The 12,266-nt window shown below is 40.6% G+C and overlaps 1 protein-coding gene across 1 annotated transcript; it reads right to left on the bottom strand.

The window, feature by feature from the left end:
• Positions 1-4,696: 4,696 nt before the first annotated feature.
• On the bottom strand, positions 4,697-5,903 carry LOC129818475 (transmembrane protein 250-like). The gene is made up of 2 exons (XM_055874399.1): positions 5,566-5,903; positions 4,697-5,323 (listed from the first exon to the last, which is right to left on the bottom strand). Exon 2 carries the CDS (start codon positions 5,126-5,128, stop codon positions 4,709-4,711), a length of 420 nt encoding a protein of 139 aa, XP_055730374.1. The 5' UTR covers positions 5,129-5,323; positions 5,566-5,903; the 3' UTR covers positions 4,697-4,708.
• Between the last annotated feature and the right edge of the window lie 6,363 nt (positions 5,904-12,266).

Here is a 12,266-nt window from a genome sequence, read left to right as displayed (position 1 = left end):
TTTGAGCTGTTCCTGCCATAAAATGGGCTTGGTCTTTTACCAAATAGGGATATCTTCTGTATACCAACCCTATCTTGTCACAACACAACTGATTGGCTCAAATGCATTATGAAGGAAAGAAATTCCACAAATGAACTTAACAAGGCACACCTGTTAATTGAAATGCATTCCTGGTGACTACCTCATGAAGCTGGTTGAGAAAATGCCAAGAGTGTGCAAAGCTGTCGTCAAGGCAAAGGGTTGCTACTTTTAAGAATCTCAAATATTAAATATATTTAGATTTGTTTTAACACTTTTTTTTTATTCCATGTGTATTTCATAGTTTTGATGTCTTCACTATTATTATACAATGTAGAAAAGAGTAAAAATAAAGAAAAACCCTTGAATGAGTTGGTGTGGAGCTGGGTTCATCCAAAGTGTTGGGCATGTCCCAAATCATTCAAATGGTTTTCTTAACTCATTTCCTTAATATTGAGCGCTGATCTGAAACAGACTGACTAGAGAAAGCAGTACAGTGGAAACTCAGCTCTCTTACCGTTTAAGTACTGAAACAGAAGCTGTGACTATAACTAGTGCTCCGTTTGTAACCAAGTGGGAAGTGGGAATTTACAACATACTACTGGAGAAATATCCACTTGAATGGCCTCTAACTGGTAATTACTAGTGGGAAACTCGTCCATCATCCTGAGCTCACACCTCTGACGTCACTTACCTCGGAAATTACCTGGATAACAGAATATTCTGCAGTTAAATGCAACAAAAACATTGCTTTTTATAAATGATCTGTTAATATGGTTTTGAACACTATAATTTGTTTACAAGCATGATAACTGCACTTTTAGTTTATGGTTTACACAGTTTGTTGGCCATTAGCCAATCAGCGTTTCTGAACAAGTTCAAAGCATGTGAATGCATCCAACTGGTATTTACGACTTCACAACTGGTTGATTCACACCTCCCACTTGGTTACGAATGCAGCATTGGGCCCGGACCTTCTCCTGGACAGGCACTAGGGTTGCAGGAAAGGGAACAAGGAAAAGACAATAATTAAGGAGAAATTAAGCAGGATCTTGGTACTTAAAATGAACAATGAGACACAGTTATGGTCACTGATAGATAAACGTTATGAATAGGTTTTCATTCAATAATTTCAGCCTGTCCTTATCAGATCAGTCCTAGTGTAGGAAAGAAGATGAGGAAAGGAGGCTATATAAGGCCATTGGGACACAGCCATGGCCATTGTTATGGTTGGCAGAGATCGAAGGTGTCTGGCTGTGATTGGCTACTGTGTTCTCAGGGAGGCAGAACAGAGCGCTGTCTCTGTGAGAGGGATTCTGGGACCATGTGAGGAACTATATTTTGATATTATGAGCACTTCACCAAAAGCCACTCACAATAACTAACTTGCATTACAGACTCGATGACACAGCCCCAGCAACATGCCATGTCCATGGCAGATATTATTAGCATCAATAAGACAATGTATGTACACAGACTTATCCATATATTTTACAGCACGATACATTAGCTTTTTTCCCCCTCAACAGAGTATGTATAAAATAATAATGTTAGCTACAAAAATAATGTCTGTCACCTGGGGAGTCAATTTAAACACATATACTGAATATATCCTTTATTTTTAGAATTCAACATTGTCACTTGTTTTCCTCCAGTCATACAAGACAGCATGTTTTTTTCCTTCTAGGGTTTTGAGGGGCATACTATCCCTCATGCGCCAAACTAAAGTAAGGCTTATTATTACAGAAGTCTTAGTGATATGGTATATATGGTATATACGCACCCACATTTTGCAGGCAAATAGCACCAAGGTGTGTCACTCAGGGATTCTTGAAAGTCAGGACAATCCTTGCCGGCAGGGAAACTTTATTTTTCATAGTTTTATAGTTTATAAAGGGGAATTTAAAATAAAATATTTTCAATATTACACATTTCCATATCGGCTCTGTAACTGGAAATTCCCTTGTCCGGAGCAAAGGATCCCAAATTGAAACTCTCCAAAAAAAAAAAAAAGCCAATAATTAATGTTAACTGAAAAATGATCTTATGTAGTTTCTTGCAATAGCCCTTTGAGATTAAAGAGTATTTCTCTCAAAAACTGTAATTCCTAAAAAATGTGTCCGGCGATTTTGTGAACTCCGTCACGTTTAAAATCCTAAATGAATCAGGAATGAGCTCCATCATAAGGACCCTATATTCATGTCCATATTACATGTAGTGCAACAAGACCACTCATGGTCTGTAAAGTTATCTACTTTTGATAGATTTAAACAAACATTGAAATCACCATGGTGACAAGTTCACAACCATAAACTCCATCTGCCTGATAGGATGTTAATTTTGGAACAAATATATATATATTTTTTTATTTACTAGGCAAGTCAGTTAAGAACAAATTCTGCTTTACAATGACAGCCTACACCGGCCAAACTTGGACGACACTAGGCCAATTGTGCGCCGCCCAATACAATCCCAATCACGTCCGATTGTGATACAGCCTGGATACGTTAGATTAAAGTAGATTTTAGAGTCATAAAGCAACTCTGGAAGAACAATTTTGCTACTTTGTATAGCACTTTAATGAAGACGAAAAAATAGTTTTTTGTCAACTCCGTAAAACATCAACTCGGTCAGATTTTTGTCTAACATCAACTCCGTCAGAGTGCTGAAAGATCTGATAGAATGGTTATATTATTATTGGGGGTTTTCAAATAAAACATTTTTGTACATTTTACAAATGTTTGTATTGAAGCAAAAATGTCTGTTTTGAGTATTTGTTGTCAACTCCGTCAGTGGCTTGTCAACTCCGCCAGTGGCTTGTCAACTCCGTCAGTGGCTTGTCAACTCCGTCAATGATGGCCAGTCCTTTTAAAATCGATTTGTGTTAAAAATTCTGAAAAAATATTTTAAACCACTGTTCTGCAACACATGCTTCAACTATTGACACATTTGCTGTGCTAGACCTAAGGGATAATGTTTGCTTTATAAACGTTGTTTTATGTTTTAAATCAGGAAAAACATGCCAAAATGCTAACGAAATTAGCCCTGAAGAATTATATAGCGCTATAAAACAAAACAAAAAGAAGTTTGGAGATTAGATTATTCAAATATGTAATAATACCAGCGTTAGAATGAAACAAGCAAAGCCTTTAAATACTTGTTGGACAATACATGTAAAAATGAAATGCCTTTTATGGTGTCTGACGGAGTTTACATAAATCCAGTTGGTTGCATAAAAAAAATAAAAATACAGAATTAGGTTGTTTCTTTACATGGTTTGATAGCTAATACTAATATACACTACATGACCAAAAGTATGTGGATACCTGCTCAATGAAAATCTAATTCCAAAACCATGGGCATTTTTACGGAGTGGTTTCCCCTTTGCTGCTATAACAGCCTCTACTCTTCTGGGAAGGCTTTCCACTAGATGTTGGAACACTGCTGGGGACTTGCTTTCAGTCAGACACAAGAGCATTATGAGGCCGGGCACTGATGTTGGGTGATTGGGCATGGCTCGCAGTCTGCGTCCCAATTCATCCCAAAGGTGTTTTATAGGGTTGCGGTCAGGGCTCTGTGCAGGCCAGTCAAGTTCTTTCACACCAATCTCGACAAACCTTTTCTGTATGAACCTCGCTTTGTGCATGGAGGCACTGTCATGCTGAAACAGGAAAGGGCCTTCCCCAAACTGTTGCCACAAAGTTGGAAGCACAGAATAGTCTAGAATGTCATTGTATGCTGTAGTGTTAAGAAGTCCCTTCACTAGAACTAACGTGTCTAGCCCAAACCATGAAAAATAGCCCAAGAACATCATTCCTCCTGCAACAAACTTTACAGTTGGCACGATTGGGGCAGGTAGCGTTCTCCTGGCATCCGCCAAACCCAGATTCGTCCGTTGGACTACCAGATGGTGAAGCGGGATTCATCACTCCAGAGAACACATTTCCACTGCTCCAGAGTCCAATGGCGGCGAGCTTTACACCACTCCAGCCGACGCTTGTCATTGCACATGGTGGTCTTAGGCTTGTGTGTGGCTGCTCGGCAATGGAAACCCATTTCATGAAGCTCCCAAACAGTTTTTGTGGTGAAGTTGCTTCCAGAGGCAGTTTGGAACTCGGTAGCGGGTGTTTCAACCGAGTACAGATGATTTTTTACGCGCTTCAGCGATCCCGTTCTGTGAGCTTGTGTAGCCTACCATTTCGTGGCTAAGTCCTAGACGTTTCCACTTCACAATAACAGCACTTAGTTGACCGGGGCAGCTCTAGCACGGCAGAAATTTTACGAATTGACTTGTTGGAAATGTGGCATCCTATGATGGTGCCACGTTGAGCTCTTCAGTAAGGCCATTCTACTGCCAATGTTTGTGTATGGAGATTGCATGGCTGTGTGCTTTGTTTTATACAACTGTCAGCAAAGGGTGATCCTGAAATAGCCAAATCCACTAATTTGAAGGACTGTTCACATACTTTTCTGTGTGTGTGTGTTTGTGAAAAAAAAGTATGATTGTCTGGTCTTTCAAGAATCCCTACACTATATCATCTGTCCACCTTTTATTCCTGGACATCCTTACGCCTTCAGCACAACTGCTGCTGTGTGTAGTGTTTTGGTACAAAATGGCTGCTGTGAGTCACTCAGGTGGATGTCTGACATTGGCATAAAACATTGATCCATGGTCTGTTGTCACCAGACGCTACATGTCAACAAACACCAAGAAGCACCAGCCCAGGCCTCCCACCAGGAACATTGTGACCTGCATACTGTAGATGAACAGGTTGTTGAGCACCCCAAAGTCAAAGCGCCGGTGTCCTAGCAACAGCAGGATCACGGACAGCTTGTACTGCAGCCGCAGGAAAACGCGGGCGCTCACGTACTGCAGGCAGAAGAGAGCAGACAGCGACACCCAGAGGAGGGAGGTCAGAAGGCTGCAGCCGAAGTAGAGCAGGAAGCGCAGGAAGCCGTACATGCAGCGCGAGCGCAGGTACAGGTCAAAGTTGTTGTACTTGCTGCGCACAAGCTGGGTGGTGCGCGCCGGCCCGCAGGCTGAGTGCATGCAGGTGGTGTGGGGGCCATGGAAGCTGCGCACTCGCCGAGGGATAGGGATCACAGGCATGAGTGGGTGAATTGAGGTCTAGGTTTCTGCGGGGAGTCCCAGCAACAGCCCTCTTCCTCTGCTTCAGGGGTGGTGAAGGTTAGCATCATTGGCTGGCTTTTAGCGCTTAGCATGGGACCACAGGCATGGAATGTAGGTCTCTGATTAGGCCTGTTTGGTGTATGTTGCTACATGCATCCAAAAGGCAACAGGGCTCTGTAAAGAGGGAACAACATATTTACAAATATACATGGACAAGGAGCTCTCCATCTCTCTCACACACACACACACACACACACACACACACACACACACACACACACACACACACACACACACACACACACACACACACACACACACACACACACACACACACACACACACACACACACCCCTCTATTATGGATGTAACCTAGACTTGGTCACTAGGCCTAATGTACTCAAATTGTACACACCGTTCGTTGAGAAAATGGACATTGAGTTTTCTTGAAAGATGTCGTGAACACTGAATTCTCAGCAATCGATTCGATGCTGCATGACTTTCTCAAACGTCTTCCTATTCACCACAATGGTAGTGGTGCGCTCTGAAACGACTGATGCAAGTCAACATGTTATAGCTCGTTGCACAAAGATATATACCAAAGTAACAAACTGAGTAGTTGCAGCAATTCCCTCGGATACATCGTTCCATTGATATAAATGGCTATACTTGCTAATGTTACTCAACAGCGGCGGTAGTGTTGCTCTGACAACCGGTGAATACGTCCTGTCGTAAAATATTTGTCATTCTTCTCAAGACAAAATCTGAAATTTAAAGGAGAAGAGCTCTAATTATTTGGGATTTTACTGTAGCCAATAGAGTACCACAGTATGAGTCATAATACCTAGCAGTCAAATAGGAAATGGTTCCAATCGTTTTTCCCGTAGGGAATTTAAGAAACACATAAAATATGCTCTGTGTTTCGTGTACGCTTACCCTGGTGTGACCTTTTGATAACCGTGTAAATCTCTCTAGGACAAGGTGACTTTTATCAATATATTTAACTGCAAAAAATGAAATGTTAATTAGCTACTAATGGGGCTATCATAAAGAACTGCAAATACCATGGTGATCTGGACAAGACTGACAAATCGAGGCAATGGTAAGTATCTCTGGATGAACTATCTAATGCTAGCTACATGTAGTAATGAATAACTTGGGAACATTTATTTAAATTGACAAATTAGTTAGCAACAGCAAGCTAAATTGCCATAAATGTTTAATGCTTTTCGACCTGTCCCCAAATGAATATAGTTGGTTCAGAGTTTGTTTTGATGTTTCAACCTACATGTCCTGATCGCGTCTGGTCTGGGTGAACAAAATCAACATGCGTGTCATGGCACACGCGGTCGGTCGCACGCACGCAAGTCGTCTGGTCAGCATGCAAGCCTACACGAAACACAGCACTTATTTTAAGTGTTTCTAAAATCCGCCATGGGAAAAAACGTATGGCGTAAAAACGGTTGGAACCATTTCTCTGTTTGAGCGCTATGTTTTATGGGTATTATGACACCTCCACTGTGGGTCTCTATTAAAAATGTTCTTGGTTCTCTAACCTGTATTTGCAACGAATTCTACAACACCAAACAACTGTAAATTATGAACAGGGAAAAAAACATTGTGATGAATAAACATGTTATTGTGAGAAATGGGCACGCCAGGCTACCTCCCCAACGTTACATTTGTTTTAAACTTGACAGGCTAATCATTTTCATGAATGTGTGAAAACGAAAGAAATCAAGCCAAACTGTAATATGATTTTGAAATTAGTATTTGAGAGATTGGAGGTAAAATACATGGCCACCTCACGTGATAGCCTCACAGACAAAGATTACCCCCAATCTGTCATTGGAATAGTGGGAGACAGCGAACTGATAGTGTCACTCAAACATAAAAGGCCTAAACTCTAGGTTTGGTCATAGCCAGCCCATTGCAGTCATTCCTAAAACATGTAGGCCTAGAAAGTGTGTTTTGAAACCTTAAAATGTATCAAATTGATACCTAAATATGTTTCATAAATGATAGCCTACTTCAAGGCTGTCAAACACATTCCATGTAGGGCCTAGTGTATGCTGGTTTTTCCTTTTAATTAAGACCTAGACCACCAGGTGAGAAGAGTTTCTTACTAATTAGTGACCTTAATTCATGAATCAAGTAGAATGGAGGAGCTAAAACCTGCAGACACTTGGCCCTCCATGGAATGAATTTGACACATATGGCCTACTTTAAAGTTTATCTAAAAAATAACTTATGGCTTACGATCAGTAACCATAAGTTCTACATAGCCATAAGATCCTCAAAGACAATACAGTATTTCAATGCACTGAGACACATTTAGGAAGCATTGCAGCTTCTGACGTCACTAGGTCCTGGAGGGGGGCACGTGTCACCCCGGTAAACTTGCTCTAACCTCTCTATAACTTTTCCAGCAGATCAAGCAACCTTCATTGGGCAGATTTACGAGGTGGTCGAATGATTACATCCTGGCCATTTGTCAACCAGCCAGACGGCCAGGGGAGAGACAAGGCAGCTGCAGATAAATCATAAACAGAAGCGTTTTTAAAGAGTTTATTACAGTCGTTAATGGTGCGCCGGATCACTTTGTGCAGGATTTAAAGGTATATTATGCAAAATCAGAAACACTAACCTTATAATACTTGATCAAACATGCATAAAGCTGTCGCCAGGGCTGAATAAATTCTCCCAATTAACTTGCTTCCAGATTGTGATTGCTTTTACTAATTAAATCAACAGTGTAATAATTTGAGTGTGGCTGATCTGATGTCTGATTTGGGAAAACAGATATAAGGACTTCTGCTGAGACCTCTAGTGAGGATGATTAAAAACAGGAAGGCATCTATTCCATCCATAACAAAATGCTTTATTTCTCTACATGTCCCATTGTCGCCCAACTGAGCTGCTTTGTAGGGAGGTCTCTACTAATCATATTAGGTTATCACCACATTGTCACGTGGTCACATCACAACGAACCTTCTCACAGCTTATTTGCAACGTTGTGACAATGTCATGCAACCTATTAGTAACAAAACCATGTAAACTTTCTTTTTGTAGGCTAGGCCTAATGGATGGCACTGGCGACTAGAAGGTGTCTGTAGCCCAGCTCAGTTGGTAGAGCATAATGCTTGCAACGTCAATATAGTGTGGGTTCAATTCCTGGGACCACCCATATGTACACACATGACTGTAAGTCACTTTGGATAAAAGCGGCTGCTTTTATATAATATATTTTAATATATTAAATTGGTGGTGGAGTGGAAGGAGGGAGTCGCGGCACCAGGAATCCAAGTTTAGTTAATTTTTTTCTTGTAGGACTCCAAAGAGAAAAAGGCAAAAGTCTTGCTGGAACTTTAGTAAATGAATAAAGTATTTGCACAAAAAGAAAATCTAAGTAAACGGCTGGTTTAAATAATGACAATTATAACCTTGCAGTAGGCCTACAATAAGCCTGCATTCACTTGGACACATTCACATGCTTTGAACTTGTTCAGAAATGCTGATTGGTTAATGGCAAACAAGCTGCATCAGCCATAAACTAAAAGTACAGCTATCATGCTCGCAAACAAATTATAGGTTTCAAAAACCATATTAATAAATAGCTTTTTATAGATACTGTTTTGTTGTTGCATTTAACTGACGAAAATACTGTTATCCTTTAGTAGGTGACGTAAGAGGTCAGCATGTGGAAGAAATCTGAGCTCAGGGATGATAGACAAATTGCCCACTAGTTCGAGGGGCGTTCAAGTGGATTTTTCCCAGCCGTATGTGGTAAATACCACCTTCTCACTTGGTTATGAACACAGGGGAACACTGGCCTGTTGGCTCTGTAGTCAAACTACTTCAACAATAATCAGATTCTGAATCTGTCTTCTTCTATGGTATTATGGCGGTCCGCAAGAAAGCGTTAATAATAATTTCTAACATTTCGATAGTGTTTTTCATAGAATCTCAAAGCGTTTCAAGGGCAAAAAAACTAACAAACAAGCAATATATCATGACAGGTCAACCAATAGATGCCAAATCTTTTAAAGCTGCATCCTCAGAAGATAGAGAGGGTCATTGCTTGAGTTTGTCATCTTCACTAGGAACACTCTGTCTCAGCACTGCTGTATTCCTCTCTCTCCCATTCCTCTCACGCGTCCGGCAACTCCTCAAATTATGTTCTTAGGAGATTAGGAATTGGCAGACAGGTGAAACAAAAAAGCTGGTACTGTGTCCAGATTCATTTTTCAAACAAAAACATTAGCCAGCTAGCTAGCTAGCCAATCCAAAAAGTGTTAACCTGTCTGTCAATCTGTTAGAGGTGCATGCCAACACCTACTGTACGGGGGTAAACTATAGAAAAAAATATCCATTGTAGGAAAAAAGGGGGAAAGACCAACATAATACAAAAGACAAAAATAGACATGTAAAAAAATGAATCCCACTCCTTCAGTCACATTCCAATGTAAGTCACATCCCTACACAGGCTCAGGGGCCTGTGATGCCAGAACATCCTTTGATAGGATTTCTTGCAATGCCTTGGCTGTAAACTCACTGAGTCCCAAAAAGCGTTCTGCTGCACTCACAATAATTAACATTTTCTCAGATTTCTTCTTTGTTTGTGCTGTGCAGTTTATGATCATTGCAATTCATGCTACAAAGTCCATATTTTTCACATATCAGGTTCCCTTGATTGCCGAGCAACATTCCCTGGTGCAGTCTTATTTACCATTGCGTCTTCAACGCCACTCGCTCCTTCCACTCTTCTCACCGCCTCCAGGTAGGAGACACGCTGGACATCCCTTATTTTTGCTACCTCGGCCTTCTTCATCCTAACAGGGCAATCCAGGTGCTCAGGTGCATGTTCGCCACCACAGTTGCAGCATATAACTTCAGCTGGCATACAATATTCTTCCTGTCTGCATACACTTGATACATGCCCAAATCCTTTGCATTTATAACACTGGAGGGGCTTGTGCACAAAAGCTCTTACAGTGTCTCATAAAGCCTAGCTTTAAATGAGAAAGGAGAGACTCGTCAAAAAACAACAATATGGATGAAGTGGATTTCCTTACTCAATCCACCATACAGGTCGGTTGACTTGCACCAATCACTTCACCTACTTCGTCAGGTATATAATCTGCATCCACATCATGCGCAACCCCAGAAATAACCCTCTTGACAGGCACCCTGCTTCGGAAATCCATACACAACATTACATCAAATATTATTGGGCTCCCGAGTGGCGTAGTGGTCTAAGGCACTGCATCTCAGCGCTAGAGGCGTCACTATAGACCCTGGTTTGATTCCAGGCTGTATCACAACTGGCCGTGATTGGGAGTCCCATAGGGCGGCGCACAATTGGCCCAGCGTCGTCCGTGTTAGGGTTTGGCCAGGGTAGGTCGTCATTGTAAATAAGAATTTGTTCTTAACTGACTTGCCTAGTTAAATAAAGGTAAAATTAAATATACATAAAAAAATGCTTCTTCTGTTCCGCAGACACATCAAAAGATCTGAATATGACCAGCTCTTGTGACTCTCACTGACGCCACCTCACTCCTCGTGACTTCAAATGGAACCCACGGGTAACATTGATCCAAAACCCTTACTCCGACTATAATCTAATCTAGGGATTTCTTAGTTTCATCACAACTTTACTTATTTTGTTTCCTTTCTTTTTCATGACTGTAGCTGGCTCATTCTCACTCTCTGTACTCTCATCTTCAACCGACCCACAATCAGTTTCAAACAGAACATCCGTTTTCTGCCATCTTCCCTCTCCACTTCTCGTCTACTTCTGCCACAATGAATCTGTGTCCATGCCAGATAGTTGCTTAAGTATCCCTGCCGATACCTGGAAGTTACCAAAGCAGTGGTGGAAAAAGTACCTAATTGTTATACTTGAATAAAAATAAAGATACCTTAATAGAAAATGACTGAAGTAAAATACTACTTGAGTAAAAGTGTAAAAGTATTTGGTTTCAAATATGCTTAAGTATCAAAAGTAAAAGTATAAATAATTTCACATTTCTTATATTCAATAAATCCGACCAATTTTTTTTACGGATAGCCAAGGGCACACTCCAACACAATAATTTACAAACTAAGCATTTGTGTTTACTGAGTCTGCCAGATCAGAGGCAGTAGGGATAAACAGGGATGTTCTCTTGATAAGTGTGTGAATTGGACCATTTTCCTGTCCTGCTAAATGTAGGGATTATTTGTAAGGAAATGTAATGTAAGGAGTACTTCTGTGTGTCAGCGAAAATGTATGGAGTAAAAAGTACATTATTTTATTTCAGAATGTAGTGGAGTAAAAGTAAAAATTGTCAAAAATATAAATAGTAAACTAAAGTACAGATACCCCAAAAATACCATTCCGTCTCCAAGGACAGAGTAGCAGCTGCGCAGAAGAAATATGCTAAATTAGCTGCGCCCCTACGCCTGAGTACCCCAACAGTTCCCTTTATTCACCAATCACCACTCTGTCCTGGAGAGAAAAACTTAGATGACAAGTTAATGGTAGCCTAATGTTAGAAAAAATAAATGAATGTATTACAAACAGGAATAAATATCAAGAGTTGCTAACTGTTTAATGAACTAAACTTCTACAAATAAGCAAAATAAACAATGCCGCAGGCGCTAACCCGTTGCTACAGCTACCGATAATTTGGACAGCTGTGGGTTTCTCCACAAAGTATGAAAGTAAAGAAGAGAACAACTATTTTTTAGGTCTACATTTCTAGTAGGCTACTTTTATCTGATGCATCAGGGGTGTATTCACTAAGAACCAAACAAACCAAATGGAAGCCAACAGAACGAAACGGGGAGGGATCTACCTGAATTTGTCCAATAAAAACAAATGTTTGCAACTATTTGCTATGGTCTTGATCTAAACGAATACACCCCAGATTTAGGCCTAAGAGAGCGACAAAGGCATGCTGTAAAATCAATGTGACTGCTCTTCTACTGAAACTATATGTAAGCAACATTGGGTCTGGACATTTATAGTCCTAACAGCTAGGCATTGTCTCATCGAAAAGCTATGGCCAACTAGGTTCATACAGATAATTTAGCAAGTGTTGTGGTCACATGTTGGCATGTACACATTCTATG

This window comes from Salvelinus fontinalis, chromosome 21 (genome assembly GCF_029448725.1).
Source record: "Salvelinus fontinalis isolate EN_2023a chromosome 21, ASM2944872v1, whole genome shotgun sequence".
NCBI lineage: Eukaryota > Metazoa > Chordata > Actinopteri > Salmoniformes > Salmonidae > Salvelinus > Salvelinus fontinalis.
Note: the sequence above shows the minus strand (reverse complement) of the source record. Positions and strands in the feature narration are given on the sequence as shown.

Bases quoted from the DNA above. Each gene is read 5' to 3' on its own strand.
- LOC129818475 (XM_055874399.1), bottom strand. From the start codon at position 5,128: ATGCCTGTGATCCCTATCCCTCGGCGAGTGCGCAGCTTCCATGGCCCC.